Below are 27,694 nucleotides of genomic sequence, written 5' to 3' on the forward strand. Positions count from 1 at the left end.
TATACCCTAACTTAAAAAAAAAAAAAAAAAAAAAAAAGTCCATTGGCCCATGAAAACAAAAAATTGCCCACGGCCCACCAGGCAAATGCCCGGTATGCCCGATGGCCGGTCCAGCTATGCCTGCAGGTATCAGGCTGTTGTTCTCCTTTATCTTATAGTGGACAGAAATAATTTTTTGGAGTGGCACAAATAATTTGTGTGGCATCAAATTTGATGCAGAACAGCTGATTGTTCTGTAAATAGTTTGAAATGTTTATTTAAAAAAACGCCTTGGCTGCGTTTTTAGGTAAATAGCTGCAAGAATCTTTAATGTTAGCAAAACTCAGTTACTTTTTTGAAGAAGTAACTACATAATTAATTGCCCAACAGTGGCCATTATATTCTGTATTTTGCAGACAGAGTTACAGGACTCTCTCCCAGACTCATACTCATAATACAAGTCAGAGCTTTATATAAAGGAAAAAAAAGAAAGAAAGTTGTGTTTTCAAAATTGGAGTTCAAATTATTTTTACTTCCAATAGTGTTAACATACTACACAGGTCATGAACAAGATTTTTCTAAATTTTCATTGTAAATGGGCTAAAGCAGTTAATTAAAAGTAGTCTAACATAAATGCTGTAATTTGATTATTTTAATAAACCATGTAACTTGGATGGATTCGATGCTGGCGTGACCACAGTGCACATGTCTAATGTTGCTCGCAGTGGTCCAAGGGACCACTCAGGGAGTTTGTGTGTTTGCTCAGACACATGAAAAATTAGAGGGAACATTGTCGATAACTGTCAATGAGTCTTTCAAAGACCCATTGCTGTGGAGGAATTTAGACCAATTCACCTTTGCAGAATTATTTTAATTCAACCACACTGGAGAGCTTTTGTACATGAACGGCCTGTTTAAGGTCATGCCAAAGCATTTTGACTTTGACCACTCCAAAAACATTCTATTCTTTTGAGCCATTCAGAGAAACTTGCTGGTGTTGAGACTCAGGGGCTCAGCCCGTCCTGCTTCATAATCTAAGTTTGCTCGAGCTGCAGGTCACGAACTGATGGCCTGTCATTTTCCTTCAGGATTTTCTCACAGAGAGCAGAATTCATGGTTCCATCAATCACAGCAAGTTGTTCAGTTCTTGAAGCAATAAAACGGCTCCAGGTCATCACACTAGCACCACCATTTATGACTATTGTTGTACTTTTATGAAACGCTGTGCTAGTTATGTGCCAGATGCTTTTGTCTTATCAGTAAAAATTTTTTTCCAAAAAGATTATTAAGATGTTTTTTGGGACAAGGCTTTGTGTTCTTTTTGGTCAGCAGCGGTTTTCTCCTTGGAACTTTACCATGGATGTCAATTTTTCCCAGTCTCATGAACTCTGACTTTAACTGAGGCAAATGAGGCCTGCAGTCTTTAAATGCTGCCCTGGATTTATTTTTTTTTTGGTGACCTCCTGCATGAGTCATCAATGCACTCTTGGAGTAATTTTGGCTTGACACTCATAGGAAGATGCAACACTGTTTCAGTGATTTTTTTTTTTTTTGATTTAACAGGTTTGGCATTAATCAGGCCTCGGTGTGGTTAGTGAAATTGAGCTCAGCTTTCCAAAACCTGTTAAATCATAGTTAATTCACACAGGGCCAGGTAGGTTTGGAGGGCTTTGTTCCCATACTAAATCAAATCATCATTTAAAAACTGCATTTTGTTTTAACTTCGGTTATCTTTCACTAATATTACATTTTTTTTTTGATGATGTGAGACATGAGTGACAAATATTTAAATGTAGAAATCATCCATGGCTGCTTTGGAGTTTTCCTATCCAGTGTCCATCATCACCAAGTGTAACCAAAGAATCAGTGATAAAACGAGTCAGCAACATGTGATACAACTATGCAAAAACAAAGATGAAGAAGAAAAGCACTGTGTCGCGCCATAGTTCTACTTGAACCCAATTCCACTTGCCTTTCAAACTTCAAGTGCTTCTGGGCTTAGATAATCCCATTCTGCTTCTCTAAAGTTCAAGCAGTAGCTAATTTATAGCGCTGTATTGAAAAGGAGATGAAGTGTCCTTTAGGTCTATTTTATCATCTCTTCGTTTCTATTGACTTTAACCCATCAGTGTTTCTTCACTCTTGAATTAACCATTATCGGGAGGATGTTTTAATCTTGGGAAAGTGGGTGTAATGACCACTAATGATTTAATTTTCTGTAACAGTTATTCTTTTTTTGCAAGTTGAAAATGAATTCCTTTTCATGTCTTGGCCCCCTAGATGGAACGTAACAAGGGGAAATTGATTGTAAGCTCCTATTGTAGTACCAAGCTCTAAACGTGTCTGTTTCTGCTGTGATTTGGGGAATTTTAACAAAACATTTTATGGGAACTGACTTGCTTTTGTTGCCGTGGAACTCTGAGGAACTGCAGCTTTCAACACTGACTTTTTTTAGCATACCAGCCAAAACACCAGTGAACTCTAGCCACTGTGAGGTGCCCATTGTGTTTCCATCCTACTGTCCATCTAATCACATTTCACAAGAATCACTACTGCATCTACAGAAATGGTCAGATTACAGCAAGAGTTACAAATAAATGTATACAATCACCTTATGATCTTCAACAAAAATGATTTGAAGGGGACTTTTTCACATTTTCACAGTATAACCTTCATGCATAGTACTTACAAATTTCACCAAAACTTGCATGTGCAATATGATAAAGAACGGACTTCACGAAACACCAAGTTATAAGATAGCTTGAAATATATCTTTGCCATATGTTGTAACCACTTGTTGCCTGTTGGCAGTAGTCCTGTTGGTTGATTTGCAGATCACCAAGGTATGGTTGGTTGGGGCCATTCTATCACCATTATATTAGCATCATGCTGATGTGTCAACATATTTTCATGCTTTTAATGGTCATGGTTACGACTGACCATGTGATCATAATACTGCTGAACTTGAACACTTTTGGTCCTGGACATGACACATTTGGGGAGCCTCTTTGACTTATTTGTAGATTTAAATTCTACTTAGACTGTGAAACACAGCCAGGCAATGACAAGAAAGCCTTTTACTTTGTTCCTGCACTTCACACATTGCAATAAGTCATGAACTGTGATGGATTGAACTGGATGAGCAATACATCATTAACATTTTGACTCATCCCTGGAGGTTGGGTAATATGTCAGGATAGGGAGATTCATCAGATTAACTTTTATTGTCTGGTCAGAGCCAAACTTCAACACATCATTTGTCAACATGCTCTGTGAAATAGGGGAAGCCACACCTTTTCAATTCCTTTCTTTCTTTGCTTATGCCGTCAAACCATACAAAGACATATGCACGCATTTGTCCAGATTCCCCATTGGTAGTGGCTGAATTACCTTGCTTTCCACCAGTGTTTTTAGTTCAAAGAGGACACCTCTGGGTAAGCATCTAGTTCAAAGCATTTTCAGCTTCATTAGACAGAAGTGAAACAATTTGAGTGGACGGATGCTACTTAGAGAGTTTTCACATTTTCCTTTATTGTGTTTTTTTAAACTAGGGGTAAAAGCTAATGAGAGAGTTAAAGATAACTACTCAGTAGAGATGTTGACCTCTCAACAGAGGACAGAAATAAATATCTTGTAGATGTGAGCACAGTCCTCTACCTATTCTTCCATACCATCTGAAGGGAGGTACGCATAAATCAAAAGACAAAGTGATATTTATCTGCCTCCTGAACTATTTACTTATTGACAATAAAGGTGGAATTTATGTGGCTGTTAGGACTGGTGTTTCTGGATGGTCAGGGGCTCCAACCGAGGCCACTTTATGGATTGGATGCAATAAAAGTGAGTGATAAAACAATATGGAAGCTGTGGATGTGGCCTTCAATCATAAGTAAGTATGATAAGTAAGTTCATTAATTTTAATGGAGTAAATTCCTCTCCATAATGCACCAACCAGGAGAGCCTAATCTGCATTTCTTTTCCTAATACAGTGCTTTAACCCAGGCAGAATAGAAAGTCTGTTTTTCTGGTATGTCATGAATCAAATAGTAAGAGGTGAGGGGGAGATGGAGGTAAGATGATGGGGTAGAGGGTAAAGAGAGGGTAGAGAGGCCTGGAACAGCTTGCCAAAAAGATTAGAGAGATGCCCAGGGCTTATTTTCCAGCCTTGTGGACAAGTTGATGTCACCACATGTTTGAGAGAGATCTCCCAAAGAGAGAGGGAGAGAGCAGGGAGAAAGAGGAGAGGAGAGGAGAGGTAAAGGGGGGGTGTTGGAGGGAGACTGGAAGAGAGACAGGCTGGAGGAATAGACAGAGACCAAGGGGAGGAAAAAAGTAATAAGAAACCGAGAGACAGACAACAGAGAGAGCAAAGAGGAGGCGAGAGAGGGAGAAAGACACTTGGGATCAGCAGAGAGGGGAGGGGGAAAAAGTTGGACACGGCTAATCTTGCTGTAACTTTTTTTCCCTCTTTCCTTTCTCTGTGGAAGAAGACTCAAGAAAAAAAAAGGCAAGGGGACAAAAACTAGGCTGGATTACATTTGTCTGCATTTGCATCGCCCTGCAGGATTCCCAAGCCGGACCTTGGATCTATACACGCACAACAGCGGATTAATGTGGTCGCAAACTTGTGGATTTATCAGAAATTGAAGGTAAGGATTTTACATGCTCTCTGTCGTTTTAACTTTTCGTTTAAAAAGCGATGCTTTTTTTTTTTTGCCACATCCGCCGGAGATTTAAAGACAAGTTAGTGAAGTGCAGCGGAACTTTAGTGATGGAAGTGTTGTAGCAGCAAAGACTGCTTACAGTGGGCAACGTCACATGGGGATACCATACTGCGGGGTGTACCACACACCAACAATCTGGGATACTGAGCAAAAGTACTCTAAAGTTGCTTTCTCTCAGCGGAGATCATTAAAGTTGTATGTTCTCGGCCGCTCTGACTCGTGTAGTTGTAGTAAGCTAGTATTCCGTTATTGGATTTTGCAAGAAAACGACTAGCTCCTGGCAAAAGTGATGCTGATTTTTCCTTCACATCTAATAAGCCAGGCATGGGCACAGAACGGCTGAGGTGTTGCTGTTTTGTTTGGATGGCATCCAACCCCCTGTGGCATGGAAAAGCCTCCTAAGTACACTGGGGTTTTTTCCCCACTACATGCATATCATTCGAAAAAAGTAATCAGCTTTGGAATGATCTCGGATCGGTCTCTAAAACTTATTTTCACTTCTTGGGAAAGAAAATGAACGCCAGAGGAGTGGGGGCTTGAATACCGCAGTAACATCTGCTTTCCTAATTACTCAGCTATCCCCCATGTTTGCTGGATTTTGCATCCTGTCTGCACCCCACGACTCACATTAAAAAATAAATCCTCCTACTCTTTTTTTGTTTTCACCCTCCTCCTTCAAAATGTGGAACATTTTCCACACTTCCACGTTGTCCAAGTAGGATTCTGGTTTCATTTAAGGGTCATTTTAACTAAAAGAAACTTGCACATGTAAGCTTGGAAACCCTGGTATGTAACAGAACTCTCCTACCACCAGTAGTCTCCTCATAGCCCTGTTACAAACGTTACAAATCTATGCCCATTAAGTGTTGCTCACTTAACCTGCTGGAGGCTGTCTGTGCAATGCATAGCTGTAGGCCACAGGGCGGTATGTTCTCCCACGTATATCTTCCATACCAGCTTTTGTTGGGCCTACAGGAAATTGTATCATCTCCTTGACTCCTTGCTCATTCAGTTCAGCTGTGAAGTGAACATTAGGCGGAAATGTAAAGTCAAGCTGAAGAAAATCGGCAAGTCATCTGCTCTCTCCAGGCTGACTTCATCCACAACATAGGCTAGGAGCCAACCGGGTCATGTCATCAGATTAGGACTAACTTTGCTTCGTTGCGTTTGCAAAAGGGCCGTAGGTGTCCGTGGCATTGGAACTTCCAGGTAGCCCTGAGCAATCACAGGAAAGAGTTTTATGTATTTAGTGCTCAGTTCCTTTCCTGGTCTGATTCACACTAGCAAATATTCAAATAAAGCCCTTGAACACTGCCCAGAATGTAAGACTAGTAAAAACTTGCCTCAGTCTCTTTTCAGTGTTACACAGGTTTGGATATTACCTTCACTAGTTTGAAGGTTTTTGCTCGGAGTCAGTTGATATTTGGAGTGTTAAGCCCTCGGGGCCCACTTCAGCTACTTTTATTTAAAGTTAAAAGAAGTTTGTGAAAAGGTCAAAACTTTCAGATACAGAGTGTGCACGTTCATGTCTTCAAAGCAAAATGCATTTTGGGAAACAGCATGTTGACCGACGTCGACATCCAGCAGTAGTGTAACTAGTATTGTTTGAACCTATGAGTGTACTTAGAACTGCATTCAGGTCAGAAACATTGAGAGAAATGTAAACCTTACTTAGAGGGTGAATCCCAGACTTTGATGACTTTGCCTTTTTCCCCTTTTGCTTCAGCATAAGGTTCAGATTTGTGGTTTGGAGTCTCAAAAACCACCAGATGGATTTCCATGACTGATCCATGACTGGTCTGATCTACACACTCATGTTCCCCTCAGAAGTAACTTATTGTAAACTGCGAACCCTCTGATCCATCTGACCATAAATGACCATCATAGGGTCCAAGTTAAAGTTTTCCTGTTGTGTATTTCTACTTGCATGCATTTGTGTTTAGTTCTAAATCTCACTGGTACACGCTAAATGAAGATATTGAATGTAGTAAGCATCAATATTTAAATCAGCATTTTAGCATAACATCTGTATTACAGCTATGCAGAACTGCTATAGACGCTCTAGGCAAGTAGACTCTAGTTTTTTTCAGCCATGCATTCTCTGGAGGAATGCAGGGCTCACAGCAGCCCAACAATTATTTTAGTTTTCTCACAATAAGAATTGACCAACCTTACTCACACTAACAATTAGCAGAGCTGATTTTGAAGCACCTCGTAAACAGAAATTGAGTTTGTGATTGTGTTGTTGAACGGTAGCTTCTGGAGCATGGTGTTAAATGGCTTGAGTCACTGTGTGTGTGCTCATCTGCATAAATGAGCCTCTGTTGACTTCCTATTCAGTATGTCTGTCCACTCTGTATGGCAGCCCCTTTCACCTTCTGTAGAACACATGTTGTACTTTACACGAATGCACACAGGCGGGCTACCTGACCGATAAGGCAGGGCTTCTGTTTGATGGCTGAATTCCATGTACAGCCTCTTCTCAGAGAGAACTTCCCTTGAGGATTTTGAGCCAGGGTGACAAACTGGCGGCCAATCAGGAAGTTGCTTTCACAACTCAGCAGCAATACCACTCTTGGATGTTTTCTTGTGTGATAGCCTAGAGTAGATTGGAAGCAGACTAGATTGTAAACTGCCCCTATCAGTCTTCTTGCTTCTGGATGCTGTGAGAGACAGCTGGAAAAGCAATGAACCCTCAGATAGTGAATGACAGACACATTTACACCGGGTTCTTCAATCTAAACAGATGCAAACTATTCTAAACAGTGGGCTGTTGGATCACTGTTATTTAATCATCCATGTCTGGGTGGCTAATAAGCAATAAAAGCAATTCTCTTGTCAGGCCATAAAGTGGACATGTTTCATTTAACTCTGTCAGAATGTGTTCCTCTAAACAGGCTTGTGCTAGAGATGTTGTTCCATCTGTAAACAGTGGCAATTGTGATGAAATGCAGGACAGTGAAAATTGCTAAGCCCTGAGCACAAGAGCCTCGGTTATTATGTGAGACTGTGTCAGTGGCTCATTCTGTATGTGTATTCAAATCCATAAAAAGTACTGGTACTACTGGGCTGGGCTGTGATTGTGGATGCTGGTCATTACTTCTGTCTGTCACTCCTTGTCTTTCGGCTTTTAGAGCTATAACAGTAAGACATCTGCTCCTGTTTTCCTTCCTGTGTCTTATCCATAGCCAGTGACCCAATCACTCACAGGCCTGCTCACCGAGTCATGGCCGGGCCTGCGGCAAGCCCAGTGGCATAACCCCATCCTGGCTTTACTGTATCTGTTATTGCAAGCTATGAATGCAGTGCAGAGACAGAAATGGAAAGAGACACATCCATAGCAACTTATATCAGGAAACCTATTAAACTGTTTTGGATTATGGCCAGATAATAATAGCAATGAGCTGTAACTTTTCCCCCAGCTTGTGTTCTGTGGACTGTGATGCATTATGCATTATGTACTGTGTGAACTTTCTTATTATTGTGATCATGTGGCATGAAGCCTATAATAATGGCTGTAGCTTCAGACTGCTCAAACATAGCTGTCTAAGGCTTTGATTAACTTCCCACCCATCCGGCTGCAGGAGAAAAGTTTTTTAACGTATTCTTCTTGTCGTTTAGCTAACTAGATAGTTTCACCTTAACAGTACTCATACTGGCAACAGTAGTGCCGACAGATCATTTGTGGCTTAGCATAATTGTACAGGATCTTGCAAAGACCTTGGTTCTTAAATAAACCGGTAACCTAAAATAAAAAATATGGAAGAAAAAGCAACCACGCCTGTGCTGTCTCAGGGTACTTGAATTTGTAATATTTCATGCATAATAGTGTTCCTATCATCATGGCTAAATGAATTGCTCCAGGAGCACGATGGTGTACGCAGAATGGGCCAAAAAGTTAAGAGCAAATTGTGTTCACTCTTACCGTCTTGACTACTAAACTATTTTTAGTCAACAAAACCATCATATGATATCACTATTAATGATGACGTCAGTGCTAGCTTAGCAAGCTAACAGCAGCAGCAGTTTAAAAAAAGAATTATAGGAAATACATTATGTTAATTTATTATGATATTGTTTGGTATTTATGTGCCTAATAGTGCCATCGTCCCTGCTGAAAAATGTAGTATTATGTGGGACCAAATTTAATATAACGTAGGTTACGATAGTTACGAAAATGGAGCAGCTAGCATGACGTCGAAGTCTAATATTTCAAACATCGTCTTTTTCTTACTACACTGATTGTAGCGTATGTATTCTCAACAATAGTTAGCAATTTTTAACATATATATGTTTTTTAAAAGCATTTCTTACAAATGAAAATCTTTGGGATTTTCGTATTCGTTATTCCCAAAACAATGTTAGGTTCCCTGTTTGTTTTGCATGTTTTGTTCAGCTTACATTACCTGTGCATCACCTAACGGTCACCAAAATTAGTATCTGCAGCAGAATTTTGTTTGACTCACTAGTTAATATGAAATAAAGAAAAAGCACCACAGGCCTGGCAACACCCCTGTTGGCTATAGTTGACAGTGTTCGTATTCTTAGTTCCAAGTTTACAGTGTTTAATGTAGCTAACCTGTCAAAATTTCTTCGCAGTAAACTGTGCATACCAGCACATTGTGTACATATTATGGTACATGAAAATATACGAAGTGGAGTATTTGAACTGAGCCACACTACTTAAGTCAACGGCTCCCAAAGTGGACTGCATACTTCAAATGAAAGTCTGGGGCAGGTCAGGCTGTCTCTGTTTCTCCAGAACATAATTTGAAGCACCGTCCTCCACCATATTGTCTTTTAACAGCTTGCTACAGAAGTCAGGTCAAGCTGGATAGTATTCACACGCCACATTGTGTAGCCCCAGGGGAGTGTGGGGGTCATTTCTCCTGGCAGACAGCACAGGTGTGTGTTCAGAGATACAGTCTGCTTGCCTGCCTGCCTTGAGGGCCCTGCTGAACCTGTAAACACTACAGAATTATGGGGTCCTAGCACATGCCGAGGGCAAGTCCAGGTCAGCTGGGATGTGTTTACCCGGGTTATATGCAAGTGGGCGGGATTAGCATGTTTATGCACGTACATTCTTGTGTGCGTTTATAAATGAGCTACTGTAGTAAGGGAGAGAGACTGCGCAGCCAAGATATAATGATTATTTCTACGTGGCGTGCATTTTAATCTATGCATGCCTTTGTGTGTGTGTCTGTGTGCCTGTTGTTTGGCCACGTGGAAGCATCTGGTACAGCAGAACAATGGCTCCAGTGGAATAGTCTCCAGATGTGTTTGTGTGTTTTGGCCCCTCTGTCTGTTTGACTCTAGACCAACCGTCCTGCATGTAAATCATTTTGCTTTCATGTCCATCTTCTGCTTTGTTGTCTTGCATTTGCTGCTTTGTTTGCGTCAATAATGTGCTTAATGTGCGCATGTGCTCATGGTCAAATGTGGCTATATATATATATATATATATATATATGTGTGTGTGTGTGTGTGTGTGTGTATATATATATATATATACACACACATATCACACATATACACACACATATATCATATGCCACTAACAAAGCCCGCATCATACTACATAATTAACACATCAACTGTGACTGACTCATAAATATACATCAACGTCTATTTAGGAGTCAAGCATAATGCACAGCTGTCGGCAGAGTAAGCAAACTGGGTGGCATGTTGACAGAATGAAGGAGGGATTTGACTTTTTTGACTTTCCCTTTTTCTCTGTGTTTATCCATCAGCTGGTGGCTGGAGTGAGGTGAGGTGGTGTTTTTTGGAGGAGTGAAACCATGTGGCTTTTCTGCTCCTCTCTGGCTCTGCTGGCCATCAGCTTTGGATCGTGTGACCCTCTGGTGTCCGAACAAGGTGAGTCAAGCCTTTCCAAAAGATGTAAACCCTAGTTATTTATTTGCATAGGTAATGAAATGTAAATTTTTGAACAATGTTTTGTTTAACAAAAGGAATAATCTGATTAAAAAAAAAACCCCAAAACAATAATAATACTAAGAAAAATATCTAAAACAGGAGTGCGCCCTCTTGTGGCTGTGCATAAAAAAGCATGGACACTGTAAATCTAAGAAACAAACTGCTGTCTTATTTATGCTAACCTAAACCCTTTTTGTAATGATTTCTGCCTATTGTGCTTGACTCTAATGATGTTTCTCCTGTCTCTTCGTTACTTTTCAAATGAGCTTTTATGATTATAATTTAGTCTGCATATTAATTAAATTATTTTCATAATTTTCAGTCGATTTTTCATTGATGCTAACAGGTTTGCTAATAGCTAATATCGGCAGATAATATCGACCTGCCGATACATCAGTCAGGCTCTAATCATCAGGGATGATGAGATATTGTTGGGTAATGATTCACGGTTTGCTTAAATAAAAGTGGTTAGATAAAAGCTTACCTGTTACGTAAATAAATATTAAGCTAGTAAGTAAGCTTGCTGCTTTTGCAAAGATAAATTAAACTAACAAGATACTAGCTTTAGGCTCAGCTTGCATGGACAGAATGTCCCATTGAGCTCTAAGCAAAACAGTAAACGAGTGCACTGGAGAGTTTATTTTTCCAAATGGGTACTGACTGTACAAAAAGAAAATCAAGTGCATATCCTTTGTGGAGCTCTTTTTGTATCTTTCTTATTTATTAAGTTTTCCTGTTGTACAAGCTGTGAACAAAATGCTACTGAATATTAAAGGTCACAAAAAGGAACATGTTTAAATGTTAAAATGACAGTAAAGTTGCAAAGATGTGCCTTTATTGCCTAAAGCAAAAGTTCTAAACAGGATGTGTATCCTCTGACACGTGTCTGTCTGTGTGGGTATGTGCCCTGTAAGTATGAAGGCCCCAAGGCAACAAAGAAAAGAGCGTAATTACACCCTGCGTGTGCAAGGCTGGTGGCTTTTGGTAGCTGTGTGGTCAGGCTGTGGCAAAGAGGCGTGTGTGTTTACCATGTGCGGTTTTGTTCCTCTTTATGATCCGTCAGTCATTTGAGGTTGTGTAGTTGTATAGAAGAAACATGTCTGCATGCATGATGAAACGCTAGCTTGACTGTTTGTCGGTGTCGGGGAGAACGTGCATGTGTTACCATGATTATAAAGTGTGCGAGAAGGACACAGAAACCCCAGAAAACAAGCAAGAGTGAAGAAATGTATTTTCTCCTTTCTTTCTTTCTTTCTTTCTTTCTTTCTTTCTTTCTTTCTTTCTTTCTTTCTTTCTTTCTTTCTTTCTTTCTTTCTTTCTTTCTTTTGCTTTCAACTGCCTTGCTCCCTTATCGCACTGCTAGTATTTTCTCGGGGCCGGATCTGCGATATCACTTGGGGGGCCGAGCAATCCTCCATAGTTGGCTGAGCTCTGAAGGGAACTTTGTGGAGGAGTGGGACCCCCTTGGGAGGCCCTAGTCGGAGCATTTTAGATGAGACTGAGTCAGCTCGCAGTTCCCCTGAGTCCTTCCTTCCAGTGGTTGAAAGAAAGTGCTTTTTCAAGTGCAGCAATAATACTTAATCCCAGCAAGCGTCACATACGCACACACACAATTCCTCCGTGTCGTCCAAATCACTGCTTGCTGGTAATTTCCTGACATTGCAGCAGGAAAGCAGATTTAAGTAAAACTAGTGTTGAAGAGTCAAGCTGGAGTACTAGAGTCTAACCAGCTGTCTAGTCCACATAGTTAAAGTCAAAATGCTGACATTCTTCATCATAAAGTATTGACAGTATCCAGTCTGAAGCACATGAGTTATGTATGGATGGTTGTAGCTCCCTCTGTCTGTACCTGCATTGTGCTTTCTTGCTTGTGCCGTGCCTACGTACCGTGTTTTTAGTTGCTGCCTTTATCTCGTTTCCCTTCTTTGTGATTTTTACTGTGTTGGGATTATTTTGCTGGTTTACTGTAGGTCCTTAAAATCAGTGCTGAGATATTCTGAGTGGTCCCCTTAATCCTGTGATGCAAACTAATTTTTAGCACATAAATGTGAATGTGAACTGTATGCTTTGCACATTCAACAGATACTGGACACATAAGGAGGATTTTAAACAGATGTGTTATACACTGTACCATCATTAAAGCACCACATAAGGGAGTATCCATTGCTGATCACCTTATAAAATCGAGCCTGTTTGTGCATCCAGTGAACTTGAAGTTTCAAGGGGTCATTCAGAATGTGACTGCTGGCCTAGTTTGTAGTTCGAGCCCTGATTGTTTAACTGTGTTCTGCAAGGGGGAGTTAAGAAAGCAGTGGGATACTAGATTGCGTTCAAGCACTGAACAATGGATATGATCATAATAGTCATTATTTATCTTTCACACTTCTTTACGCACATGCACATACAGGATGCCAAACGTTATTTAATCCGAATTGTCTGCGTTTATTGCTGTGCAGAGCTTGTAAATCTGCGTCATGATTCAGTTTATATCTGTGTGTGTGTGTGTGTGTGTGTACTTGTGAGAGCATATGAAGTTGAGCCAGAGGCCTACAAGGGGAAAATGAGTGAGCTCATCTCCCTGCAGTGCTGTGTTTTAAGTCTTTCCACTCCTCTGTACTGCAATTTTATCTCTGGAAAATAACCAGGAATGCTCTCTATCGTCTGGCTCGTTTGCCCGACAGGGCAAGTAAGACACACATCGTCTCCCTCTGTCATTGTTTGTTATATATTTTTTTTTATTACCACCATCATTTAGCTCTTTCCTTACAGGTTTACCTTACATTTATTGTGTTAGACTATCAAATGCATCACCCAGTATGTCTCTTTGCTTCCTATATGTTCCATGTCTTTAATCGACTGAGGAAGTGGAAGACTACCTCTGAGCCTGACTTTCTGCTGATCAGCAGCCTGGTCCAATTATCTTGCAATGCCACATTGTAAGGCACATTCAATAAGCACCACGCGATCTCTTATTCCAAACCACACAGCACATACTCTTGACACTGTGAGCAGACTTGTGACCTCCTTCCTCTGAAGAAAGTACCCTGCCAAGTCTCTGCTGCTCAGAAGACAAAACTAAAACACAGGCCTGACCACAATGAGGCACTGGTAGATAAGGCCACTGCTACTTTAACCTTTGAAAGTTTGTTAAATATCACACACAATGCAGAAAAAAAAGGTCAAATGCAACTTATTTTTACTGAAATATAATAGCAGGTCAGCGAAAGTCGAGTGAATAACTATGTACTTACGCATAGTTCCGTGTCATAATGAATGCCTCAAGGGTATGAGCCTAAACTTGCGTTTGAATTTTCTCCCTGTCTGTATATTTGGAACATTAAATCATCCAGGTGTGATCCTTGCCTGACACGTTTGTACTTTTTAAGCCTCCAAGCTAAATGTAAGCATGTATACATCAAAAAATAGAGTTTTACCTCACTAAAGACCTTTACATGTCTTGAATTTTTATTTTTGGCAATGCGGAGACCTGAGGGGAACACGCTCAGCAGTGTGCTCTGTGACTGCCAGTGTAGTATCATTACCTGCTTTGGCAAGGCTCAAACACAACCCATCAAAGAGGAAGTGAACCCAGCCAAGACCATCCAATCTCTTTAAGACTACATGCAGCTACTAGCAGGATCCTGGAGTGGCAGTCATACTCTGTGCTAATTAGCTTGTCAACAAGCAAATGCTTTCATTTGATCACAGCTTGAGAAGAAATGGGGTTCAACTTCCGTAGTGGGTCCACTGCCAAACTGCCTGAGTATGCTACAGTCCACTAAAAAATCATCGATCCTTTGAGTTATGTGGAAGTAGTTTGTTTCTTCCTTGAGTGAAAATACAGATCAAACAGTTTAAAAAGTATGCACAGCATTTATAGCAATAATGTTTAACTAGTTACCTCAAAATAACAGAATTCATTCCCACTCCTCATCCTTTTATCTGGAATACTGAATTTATTATTAGAGAGCTATCCATAAATTAGCCTATCCATTAGCCTAATAATCCCTCACTAGTAAATCAAAGAATTTCTGTATGTGTGTCTAACCGGTGATTTGATCTACTTGTTTAGGACCTATAGGGCGAGGTAGTGTTGCCAACTTAGCGACTTTGTTGCTATATTTAGCGAGTTTTCAGACCCCCATAGCGACTTTTTTTCTAAAAAGCGACTAGCGACAAATCTGGCGACTTTTTCTGGTGTTATTGGAGACTCATTTATGACAACTTGATAAAAGTTAACGTGAGTGTTCTCGGTGGTCAGGAACAAATGTAATCGCATGGCAGGATGCTGTAAAAGGACCAAACTTCAGCCAGGAGAACAATTGAGATAATCCATCCACAATACGAGGTTAGTCATTCATATACTGCTGCATGGGCTGGGCTGTAGTTACATCGTAAGGTTTTAAAAACTGAGCTTAAATAAATGATTAGCGGTAATAAAAGCCGAGGGAGGTCAACAGTGATCACTGACTGTTTTAGGAGCTTTTTGAGATCAAATAGAAGAAAATACATAACATTAAACATGTTAACAACACAAAAGTCATATTAAACGCAGACTACTTTAGACCTGGAAGTAGGATTCGTCACGTCATCACTGAACAACCGGATATTGGCCCTGTGCACGAGAAAATGTTAACTTCCTGGTTTGAGACCGGATGTAGGGTTGTACAGTTCTGGTAGCTTTACTTTGCGGTCAATCGCTACTGCGAAGATATACTCCAAAATCATGTCCAAAACTCGAAAACGGAAAGATCGCGTTAAGTTACAAAGAGCAGAAGGTGGGAACACTCACTACTGTTGTGTCATAAAAAATCTAATGATCAATTTTGACGTTTAAAGAGTTTAGATCGATCAGTTGTTTACATCACTCAACACAAGCAGAACTGCATCACTGCATGCAGAAGACACATCGTCCACATTCAGAAGCACATCTCTGTATAGTGACTGGTCTTATGATTTAAACAGGCAAATGTTCAGCATTCAAACTACAGGTGAAGAATAGTCCAACCAGATGTTTCCCCCGTTAAGTCGATATCAGCTAGTCAAGTACACACCACACCTACACAGCATGTTAACAAACCGTGAAAAAAGCCACACAAAAAATGAACGATTGCTGGTAAGGGTTTCTATACATTAGTATTTACGAAGGGTATGTTGTGACTTACCTTCAAAATTACAGCGGTCCCTGACTATAACGCGGTTCACCTTTCACCTCGCTGTTTCGCGTTTTTTTTTTTAGTGCAAGTTTGCATGCTTATTTTTTTTTTATGTCACATTGTGTCCTGTGTCCTGTGTCCTGATCGCTGCAGACGATCTCCTCCGTGACGTCTCTCCTGTACAGTACAGAATCGCTGCATCGATCGCTAGCAGTGTGACTCTGAAGTGCAGTGCTGTATGTCCACGATGTCCACGAAACGTTTTGCACCGTCCAAAAATAAAATTGGCTACTTGATTTCACCTATCGCTGGTTATTTTTAGAACATAACACCCACAATAAACGAGGGACAGCTGAGAAATCTAACATTTGAATCCCTTTTCTCTTTTGCTCTGAGGTGCGGGGAAAAATATTGACAAGTCGATGAACATCATTTGCAGATATATTGGGTAAATGCCCAAGACATCTATAGAAATGTAAATCGCCGCTTGATTCATTCATTTGCTTAACTTGTTTTGGACCGTAAACCAGGCGCGAATAGGACACCGGAAACAAAGCTCCCCACAGGAGTTTCCGCACCGGAAGTAGCATATGCTAACGTGCACATAGTCAATTTGCAGTATAGTGAAATGTCGATAATTCAGAAACCTGTCATGATAGTTGTTTGCAAGTGCCTTAGCCCTAGTTTGCTAACATATAAATAATATTAATTCATGCTAAGAAAGAACACTATGGATATGATGACTGATCAAAAAATACAGAGTTCATAAGGAGGTGCATTGTCTTTATGGCTCAAGGGGAACTTTGGTGGAGCATGAGGAAGTCAGAGGTGGTATAGAGGTATGTGAGGGTGGTACAGAATATAGATGAGGGCAACTAGACAGCAGTGAGGTGTGCAGTAGGAGTGACAGGTTGAAGATGGGGATGGGATTATAGCAGGTATCAGCTCAGAGCTCTTTCTTATATGCAGAGGTGTTGGACATGTTAATAGATCAGGTAGGAGTCTCTGCAGACTTTAATGTTTGCAGATGGCATTGACATGACCTGTAGTGAGAGTAGGGGGAGCCTGGACAAGTGGAGGTATGCACTGGATAAAAGAGGAATGCGCGTGTGGGAGGGAAGCAGGGGAAATGGTGAAAAAAGGAGTAGAGGTAGTGAAAGTGGATGAGTTTAAATACCTAGCTTCAACTGTTCAAAGCAATTGACAGCACACAAGAGGGGTGAAGAAGAGAGTGCAGACAGGTTGGAGTGGGTGGAGATGAGTGTCGAGGTTGATTTGCGGCAGACGAATAGCAGAAAGAGTGAGAGAGAATTTGGAAGTGGTACTGACAAAAAGACAGAAGCTTGAGTGGAGGTGGCAGAGTTAAAGATGCTAAGATTTGTAGTGGGAGTCACCAGGAGGGACAGGGTTGGAAGCGAGCACGTTAAATCTATACATCTCTAATCTATATGCTCTACTTAAAGTTTCTTTTTACTCAAATTCTAAGTTGCTGAAGGCTGTTGTGCCCTAAGCATGCTGAAAGTTGAGCATGAACATGAAGCTTAGATATCCTAAAATTGTCACAGGAGAGATAAAAGCTTCTTTTTTTTAATCCTAAAAGATGCCTCTTCAAACTTGATTTCTTTATCTTGCAGTATAATGCAGTCAGCTATTCTTAGTCTTACCTCAGAAAAAACAAACTATAGCCTGGGGAGTGCTGGTCTGGGTGTTGTGGGGTAAGTTGCTTTTCCTGAAGTGACACTTCACACCTTACATTACCTGTTATGTTTCCACTTTCTCTTTTTTTCTCTCTCTGCTCTCCTTTGTTCCTCCCTCCTCATCTCTCCACCTTCTCCTCTATTGTGCTGTTTAACTTTTTATTGTGCTGCCCGTTTGCCTGCAGCCAGGGTCTCTCCACTCCACACCTGACAAAGCCTTCATCTGTATTCCTTCTGATGGAACTGCGGCAGTGATGAAACCAACCCCCACGCAAAATGCAAAAGGGGTGGGGGGGAAGAAAGCAGCCTAAGCAGCAACAAAAAGCAGATCATACCATGTCTTGACTTAAAAAAAAAACTCTCAGTGGGAGATATAAAGATACACTCTTTCTGTGTGTGTGTGGATACGTGTGTGTGCGTGTGCGCTTGTGAGGCTGCACATTGCACTTTGTGCTGAGTTGGCAGATTAGGCTTCAGGATGGAGAATTCAAATTATGAATACAGCATGTGTGACTGTGCGAGTGAGAGAGGGCGCGAAGGCAGGATTTAAGAATGAGTGACAACATCAGAGGGCTGAGAAAACTCTAAAGCAGTGCTCGATACCTTCTCCACCGGATCCGTTGTTCGGAAGTCACGTCCAACACGTCTGATTTCTTTTACTTTTAATCTCAAGCCTCTCTTAGCGTGCCGCAACATTGCTGCATGACATCTCTTTTCCACGGCTTGATTTGTATTTGTTGACAGCAATAAGAAAATGACACACTGGTGGGGGCTCACGGGACAAAATGTGCTGCGCTTTGCAGTACAGTCATTTGTATTTTGGAACCAAAATTGGGCAAAAAACTGCACTGCGTAAAGTGATGATCTTGATAAAAAGTGATGAACAGCTAAAAGGGATTTAATTCTTTCCTCTTTTTTTTTTTTTAGCTGGCCTCCGTGAAATTAAATTCCAGGGTCTTGATTAAAGTTGGTTGGTTGTTATTATTCGAGGAATTATATTCCTCTATTTCACCCCGTTTTGCTGTGAGCCTTGATAAAACTGCATTTTGCTTGGAAACATACACAGTATCTTCAGATTGCACGCTTCAAGGCAATACTCCCTGAAGCGCTCTGCCCATTTCATCAAAAAGACATTCCCTAGGACTCCAGGGAGTAAAGCCCTATTTGCACAAGATTAGTATTCCTGTGTTGTTTAATGTGATTAAACTCTTACATCTGTGTTTGTTGTGCAGCTCTGGAAAATTGAACTTTGTGTTATATTAATGGTTGAGTTTCCTAAATGATAGCAAAAGGTTCCTTACCTACAAAGGAATAACGTATCCAACCTACACTGAATAGATTTCAATACATCGAACATTTTTATGTAGCAAAATAGCATGGAATATGTAAATGTAACTAAATTAGTTAAAAGTCAGGAATTTGGGGCACTTTTTTTAGACTGCTTTTGCAGTATATTTTAACTTGTTCTTTCTATGAATTTGCAAAACCAAAAGTCAACCAAAATTTCCTTTTTATATTTTCCATTGTAGACTCCATAACCTAATGGTGCATAAAGCACCAAAAAAGATTGCAAAAAGAAAAAAGAACACATGAGATCCTGATTCGCCCAAGACTAATATGATCCGAAGACCTTGAGGTTGGTGGTTCGATCCCTGGCTGCTCCAGTATGCATGCCAAAGTATCCTTGGTGAAGTTCCTGAACCCCAAAGCTCCCCCCAATGCAGTCAACAGAGAGTCTATGTTAAACAGAAGGCACTTAAAATGTAGAAAAAGTGCTTGTATGAATATATAAGTGAATGAGACGTTGTATAATGAGCTTTAAGTACCCAAGTAGAGTAGAAAAGCACTATATAAGAACCGGCAATGTAAGATCACCAGTTTCTAGAGGTCCCCAAGTAATAGTTTGTGGTGTTAACAGGGCTTTAGAAAAGGCAGCTTCTTCAATCCTCTACTCAGTCTTCTCTTTAGGTGATAGAAACAAAGACCAGTGTCCTCCAGTTAAACTCTTCCTCAAAAGAAGCACCTAGTCTTTAGTTATATGCTCCTACATACCATTAAACCATTTACAATTAAATAACTGTTGCCATAATCTGTACAAATTCAACTGTTTTTTGTGAAAGTGAAGATTTATTGGAGATCCTAAATGGCCTTGTTCTAGAGTTATTACATTCACAACTTGACCTCTGATACCGGGATTTCAACTTGTCCAAGATGTTTTGCATTCTTAAAGGCAGGGTGAAAACAATACACTGTCAGCAAGCGGCTACCTATATGCCTGTTCTGTTTGTGCCACACAGCGGATGGCGCTGCATGAATCAGGTGCAATATTACATTTTCAACCCTCCCTTTCACAATTTCCACATTTAACAACTTCTTCGTGCAGAAACTCGCCACAACACATTGACTTGCTGCACCATTTAGTGTTATAAATTGATGGATACATTGGACCATAACACCTCTGCAGTTTCTGCCTTGCAGTTGCTAGAATCTGTTGACAGTAAAAGTTAATTTTTTGAAGGCACCCAGGATTTGATGCTCCATTACAGGGTCAGCAGACAACTCTGGTTGTTCTTTAGGTAAAATGTATTTTTAGAATTACATTGCTAGATAACTGAATCTTTTCTAAAGTTGTTGGCATGTGTGGTGCAGACCAAAGAAGATCCTCATGCCAATTGCGAAGCATGGTGGTGGAAATGTTATGGCTTGGGGTTGTTTTTCTGCCTCAGAGACAAGGCCTGGGCCCGGTATATTAATGACGAGGTGAATTTTGAACTGGATTGTTGAACTGGACCTTTCAAAGAGTTAACAAGCCAACGAACATGAACAAATCCGTCAAGTAATTGGTCATATGAAGGCTTATTGAACGGTCTAGTCAACGCCACATCTGAAGGCTGCTAAAATGTTATGGAGTGATTTGCAAGTAGCATATATGCAAAGAAAAGAAACTCTTCAAACGTCTTGCAGCTGAAAGAATATTTTCAGCAAGGTGTCAGAGACTGGTGTGCAATTATGCAAATTGCCGCAGAGTTATTTCTACTGAAGTGGGCAATGCTAGCTTTTAAAGCCGGGGGGGGTAATTACATTTGTAGAGAGTCTTACTTCTGTTGATGTTTTTCCCTGAATAAGCGATTGAAAAAGCACATCATCTTCTGAAGTCATTCACCTTTATCTCTACACGCGCTTTTAAATAGGGACTTACAAGATGTCCAGTTATATCAAAAAGGCAACATTTTAATGGAATACAGTTATTTTGTCACATAAAAATAGTCTTTAAGTTTGTCAAATATGACCATCCTTCTGATTGACGGGGCAGAAACTAAAATCTCTCATCCTGAGTTTCGGCACACGTGAATGATTTCGAAAACCAATCAGCAAAAGAGGTAGTTTTGTATTAATTCAGGGCCTCGCATTCATATTATCTGCAGTCATAATAAAAGAAAAATCTCAAAACTGAGCCCAGCAGTATGTCTTGCTCCTTGGCCCCAAAGAGATCAATTAAGGGTGGATCATAGCGTTTCACAGGGCCCACGTCTACCTGTGCTTGCCCGGTTTCACCCCCACCCCCACCCACCTCCCTGTAGTCAGGCAGTCCGCTCTGACAGGCAACACTTTTCTCTGCAACCTCCCCTGACAGGGTGAGAACACATCCATCAAACGGAGGCAACCGCGACAGACAAGCTTGGTGCGAGACAACCTGTCAGGCTGGCTTGTGTTCCACTCGGCATAGCTTTGCCCTCATTTCATCTTCTTCTCTGTGTTTTACACTGTATTTTTTTTTTCTTTTTTCATTCGGACTCTCTTTCACCCCCACCAACTCCCATTCTCCTTCCACCAGATCAATATTTCTGTTACTCTCAAATGTATATGTTTGAAGCTGCTGACTCTCTTTTTTTTTTAAAACAAAACTTCTGTCCGTTTCACTCAGTAATAAGTGTCAGAGGTTATATTTGACACAGCTTCTGAACCAACTTCTTTACATGCTTGTCTTACAGTACGTGTCGAGGTTTTTCACTTATTAGATACCCCCCTTTTTAATTTCTTTTTTTCCCCTTGCATTTCAGATGTGCAGTGCCCGTCCTTACAAGTGGAGGACTGGAAGTTTCCCCAGAGCGCCAGGACCAACATCACCGGTTAATAGATGAGCTCCAAACACACCAGCTGCTATGTGACTTTTATTTGGTGTGGCTGCTCACGAATGCCTTACCCTTTGCAGGTTTTAATCTGGTGAGGCGATTTTCCCTGCTCAAGAGCAAAGATGTCAAGAAGATCCGTAACCCTCGAGGAGCTGTCATCCTCCGCTTGGGCAAGACTGCGCTCTTACGACCCAGCGAGTAAGTCCGCTGTACATCTGTTTCATCTGTTTCTCCGCGCATCTGCGGACAAACCCGTGCACGAGCACGCAGCGTGGAGCTTTAGATCGTTGAAGATGTTTTACTGGGAAAGAATTAGTGAAGTTCTGCAGGTTTTCCAGCTTTCTAGAGGCCTGTGTGGACGGGCTCTCTGTTTCCATGTCATATCTGAACAAAGAGGATGGCAGAGAAACTGAAAACCCTCGGCTCTTCGGCCTCTGAACTCTCACTCAACATGTCAGCGCAGTGCAGTGTGTTTTAAAAAAAAGGAAAAGGAGAAAAAAAAAAAGCAGAATCTTGGCGATCTGTATGTCGTGGGTCAAGCTGTGATTGCATTTCCAGAAATACCCATTCATTTCCCTCACCACCAACCCTGGCTTGTAAACTGGGCTGTAACAGCTTGTTGGTTTCCCACTTGCAACCGCATGTACTTATTATAACTAGCTTTCATAATGAAATGCATGACTTATTTGCCTGAACAGAAACTATAAGAGTGACGTCTTAATTAGAAGGTGGGCCACAGTTAGCTGGAAAGAGGGAAAAAAAAGACTTTAAAGGCCGTATTGGGCAGCTTGTTCTTAACTTGTTTCTACATGAAGAGACCCGCAGCCATAAAATGCAGCAACTCATGGCTTCACTCCCTTCCGTGCTTTTTGCAGCTTGACATGGTGTAATTATGCCTTCTCGGGGTGTTCACGTTGTTATTACACAGCAGTCGGGTGTAGACTGTGTTTGGAATTGTGTGAAAATTGCTTATTAGAGTTCTGTGCTGGCTGTTTTTCCGGCTGGATGAGCTTCTCTCTGCCCACCGATAAAGCAGTATTTCACAACGTGCCAATTGGGTCAGCGCGCAGTATTTTATCACTCTGTCCAGCGCTGCGAGCCGTGAGCTCCGCTCACTTGAAAGGCCCGATAAATCTGTCCACTCTTTTCGGTTGAGACGTTTTGTTCTAAAAGTGTCACATATATTGTTTATCACAGACTTGGAGAGTAGTCGTACTTATGAAAAAGGGGCGAGAAAAACTGAAAAAACAACTGTCACTTCTTGGGAAATCAGCATCTTAGGAGCCAAAGAGAAAATACCAAGATGTTTTTGTTTTGCCTCTAACCATACAAAGAAAGGATGGGAACGCCATCTCTTCCCTGCTGCTCGTTTGGGATTTTGTGATTATTGAAATTTCGATGCCACCGAGAGCTCCGCTGTCAGTTTTATCAGTGAAGAACGCTACCTGGGCGACTTCTTTTTAACTGAGACAGAAAATAATCAATGTTAGCACATCAGCTTTGCCTTCTGGGTACCTTTCACTTTGCTTGAATTGCTCTATACATAGAACTCACTGTCATTTATGGGGTTCTCTAAATAATTAAACCAAATCTGAGACAGGCAAATCAAATAAGGGCTATTGTCTAATGGCTATGAATGCTAATTTTCTTCTTTGTTATTTGGTTGTATAATTTTTTTACTCATGACTTTAACTTGCATCCATTTCAATTTTTGAACAGGTTACCAATATTTGAATAGAAGAGTGCAGGTGCACAAGACTTTAAAGGATGTAGTTAAGGGTTAAGTCCAGAAGAACAATGCAGAAGAACAGTATCTGAAAGTCAAATTATAGGAGAACTGGACTGAAACTCAGTGGAAACAGGTTACGTGGAGTTTTAAACCATCGTCTATAGCAGTGGTCCCCAACCTTTTTTGTGCCACGGACCAGTTTATGTCCGACAATATTTTCACGGACTGGCCTTTAAGATGTCGTGGATAAATACAACAAAATAAAACCAGTACCGGTTTGGGGCTGTATTGTAGCCAGTTGTCGAACTATGAATGCAGAAAAGTACAGTCATATTTGATCTGTCATGCAATTCCATCTAGAAAGTGTCTCTTTGGCAACAGCTTCATTTTTCAGTATGGTGATGATCACTAACACACTGCCACTACTGTAAAACCTGGATAGAAAAAACACAGTGGAACACTATCAGTCATGGATTAATCTCCCCCGAGCTCAGACTTCAACATTATTTAAGCAGTGTGGGATCATGTTGACAGGGAATGGAACAAAAGGCAGCCACCATCCAAAGAAGAGCTTTAAATGTCCTTCAAGAAGCCTGGAGAACTATTCTGAAGCCTTCTTAAAGAAATTACGAGAAAGCTTAAAGAGAGTTCAGGCTGTGTCGAAGGATGAAGGTGGCCATACCAAATATCAACTTTCAAACTTGTTAGAATTGTTCAAACACTGTTTTCTTCCTCATGTGCTCTATTTCCATCTTACTGAAGAAGTAGTTTAATACACAACTGCACCTATTTACCATTTTCCTGGCAAAATATGAAGAAATGAGGTTCGTCTCAAGACTTTTCGCAGTACAGTATTTGTGTGTCCCTGCAAGCATATGTGTGTGTTGCTCTGCATAGATGTGGCATCTTGCGTTAGATTTGACCCCTTTTTTCATGCAAGGTCAGGCTGCATGGGGTGTTTGTAAAACTAAGTAACAAACAACGCACATCCAGCTCCGACTCGCTGTCACTCACACGGCTTTTTAATTCATTTCCTGTGAGGCCGACTCAAGTGAAGGACGTGTGTTCTGTAATTGGAAAGTGGTGTTTTGCTTTGTATCCCAGGCTAATCCAAGCTAATGCAAATGAGTGACAGTCAGACGAAGCTACTCGTCTCCCGCCTCTCTCAGCTGTCTGCTGACAGTGAAATGGGCACCGGTCACAACTGGTCACACGCATTTTAATTTCAGAGAAATATAATGTGGTTGCTTCGAGCGTGTTTCTGTTATGCAGTTCCAGTGTATAGAAGTCCTGTAATGTTATGGAATGAGGCCATGGTGGAAGCTATTTAAGTCAGAAATGAGATGCGTTTAACGAATTTGAGACTCACTATCACCCAGCAGGAGTGGTACAATTTGTAGTTTAATTTAAAAATTGATGCTGCTCTTATTAAAAAGAAAGTAGTTACAAATTTATAGTATTAAGATCAAGAGATTGAAGTGGTGGGGGCTCATGAAAAAGCAAAAGAGCAAAGATAAGTTGCAGCTGTATTTTTGAAGAAAAAAGGCAGATTCGGGATAACTCGGTAAGGAGAGACATATATACTCCTAGCTATTGTTGTCTGTAACACTCTTACTGTGTAGGATTTGATCTTTTTTCTCTTCTCTAAATCAAACTTTCTGCAACAGCTTAAATGTCATTTTTCTAGATGGGGGCGGGGCTCTGGAACATCATTTATTAGCAGTGCTGTCACCTGCCTCTGGGGATGTCAGTATCGGTCAGATTGGTTGTTCCACTGCTTAGGTCTGAACCAGAACATCTCAGAAACTACAGGATGGATTGCTGTAACCCTTGGACTGATATTTGTGGTCTTCAGAGAATATATTGTAATTGCTCCACTGATCACCTTGGTTTACCCTCTAGCTCTGCCAGCAGGAAGACGTATTTTTGCTTTTAGTGAAATGTCTGGCAGCTGTCAAATTGACTGACATATCATCTGATACAAATTTGTAGAGGCAGCCAAGGTGCCCAGAGGATCAATCCTAAAGATGTTGGTAATCCCCTGGCGTTTCAGCTAGCACAAGACACTGACATTTGTGGTTCTGAAAGAAAACTCTCCACTCACGGATAGATGAAATTGATGAAATTTAAATCATACATTGACTGTCCTCTCAAGAAGGATTGTGATAGAATTTATTTTTTTTATTTTTTTCCTATCAGCTTCAGCTGTAAAATCAGCATGCAAGCATTGTCATTGTGGAAATCCAAGCATGCTAATGTTAGCATTAAAGGAAAAAGTATATGTCCGCTATAGCTTGAAATTGTGCTTTTTCCCTTTTTTTGTGTATGTGTCAGGTTCTAGCTGTTTAAAATTCCTTACGTTTAGTTGTGTATAAAACCATCAGGGATAGAAGTCCTCTCCACTGAAAGCAATTGATTCCAGCACAGTTAGAACCCAATATAAGGGTGTCTGTATTCCTCTCCAGGTGATATTCTCATCTTAAACTAGAGATCTGCTATTTCAACATTAGATTTCTTCTTCCCATCTTCCCCTGTGCCTCTCTGGCTCACAGAGACTTTCTTCTGCCGCCTTCCTCTTTCTCTCTCTCTCTTTTCTGTTTTTTTAACAAGTAACTTTCTCTCAGAGTTAGAGTCTAGATCTGAATCTGCTGGGCCCCGCAGTGAGTGATTTATCTCCCCGTTGCATGTTTGTGTGTATATGTCTGACCCTGAACATAATAGGCCAAGTTGCAGTACTTCCAACTTAAAAGTCAATAGTTTCCGTACTATGAGTGCTTTTGTGCCCTGCAGCTCATGTCACTAATCGACAGCAAAACAACTGTGTTCTCAACATTGGATTTTCTGTCTCTCCTCTCCATTTCCCTGTCTGTTTCTATTTCTTGCGTGTGCTTTTTCCATTTCATTTCCACAAGTTGTGTGAACCCCAGCGTTTCCTATATATTATCTCTACCTATGTGCGGATTAGTTAAAGGCAAATTCTCATGCATCTTCATATTGTACCAAGTTTTCTACTCTCTCATCTTTCACTTGCTTTCTTTCATGTGTTTTTCTTTATCACCCTTTTCTTCCACTCATCTTCGCTTTGTTTTGACATCCTGTAGTTGGCTGTTTTCCCTTGGATCTTTCCTCAGTTATAAATCACTGTCATCCCACTTCTAGGAAGGGGAAACCAGCTGCTCCTTCATCTCTCAATACATCTGCACACTTCCAAGCAGTGAATGCGTGTGTGTGCGTATGTGTATTATATTTATGTGCTTAGGTGCCCTTGCCGGACTGTATCTGCTATGAAAATTAATGCCAAAGGGTAACACACGGGCTTTGCATTGTACTGCAGTCACAAAACGTATAGTGCAAAAAAAAAAGAAAGAAAAAAATAGAAACGTAATGGGAACATGCATGGAAAAGAACAGGACTCACGCAGAAGTGTGTAAATACACAAACACACACAGGATTACTTTGTTACTCTGTGCTCATGAGGATGTGAAGGAAAGATATATGAGCCCAAAGATTTGTCCCTATGAGTAAAAGCCCAATTAAATGAGATGGCAACTCTCTGGTTACTCACTGTCTTCATGTGAAGACGTGGTTTGCAAATAACACACAATAACCATCAGTAGGTTGGTACATATATTCGTAACCCATAAATACACATAGTATACACACCTATAAAGATTTCTACACATGCAAATTATTTAGTGGTGCTGCAGTACAGTAACTACATTCCCTTTTCTGCTCTCCAAGCTAATTCCTTACTGGACTGGCCAATGATTTTAGGTCATTGGTCATACATATTCATATACAGAATATATTTACAGAGATCTGCTAAGACTTATTAGACCGCTATCTCTTTTTGGGGCTGTCACATAGAGACTTTGAAAGGCTCTATGTGACACATCACGTCACATGTTAGATTTTCAGTTCACTCAGAGGCCACATAGTACATAAGATGTGTTGGCTTGAAAAGGTTAAGCAGCAGATTTTCCCCTGAGAAGGCAGGTTTTGCATCACACATGAAGCCATTATTAGCTTATTTGTTGGACTGTTGCAGTTTTAAATGACTCAAGTAGTTTTCATGAACAATCACCCCCAACTGGTAGATGGCTGCCCCTCGCTAAGTCTGGTTGTGCCGGAGTTTTCTTCCTGTTAATATAGAGTTTTTTCTTCCCACTGTTGCCAAGTACTTGCTCATAGGGGTCATCTGATTGTTGGGGGTTCCTTTCTATTATTGTATGGTCTTTACCTTACAATATAAAGCACCTTGCAGGTGACTGACTGGAATGCCTTCTGGACGACCACTAAGTGAGGCGAGACTTCTGTCCTATTCTGAGGCAGATGCAGGATG

At 40.8% G+C, this 27,694-nt stretch overlaps 1 protein-coding gene across 3 annotated transcripts in view; it reads left to right on the top strand.

The window, feature by feature from the left end:
• Window positions 1–4,332: 4,332 nt before the first annotated feature.
• col16a1 (collagen, type XVI, alpha 1) overlaps window positions 4,333–27,694 on the top strand; it is a 78,770-nt gene continuing 55,408 nt past the window's right edge. For 2 of the 3 annotated variants that reach the window (XM_012918235.5, XM_012918236.5), the window contains exons 1-4: window positions 4,333–4,628; window positions 10,454–10,577; window positions 21,552–21,620; window positions 21,704–21,821. In XM_012918235.5, coding sequence (XP_012773689.1) covers window positions 10,502–10,577; window positions 21,552–21,620; window positions 21,704–21,821 — 263 coding nt within the window. In that variant the 5' untranslated portion in view covers window positions 4,333–4,628; window positions 10,454–10,501. The remainder of the gene's footprint in view (window positions 4,629–10,453; window positions 10,578–21,551; window positions 21,621–21,703; window positions 21,822–27,694) is intronic. The other variant, XM_004547810.6, reaches the window with a different exon arrangement.

This window comes from Maylandia zebra, linkage group LG22 (assembly GCF_041146795.1).
Source record: "Maylandia zebra isolate NMK-2024a linkage group LG22, Mzebra_GT3a, whole genome shotgun sequence".
NCBI classification, from domain to species: domain Eukaryota; kingdom Metazoa; phylum Chordata; class Actinopteri; order Cichliformes; family Cichlidae; genus Maylandia; species Maylandia zebra.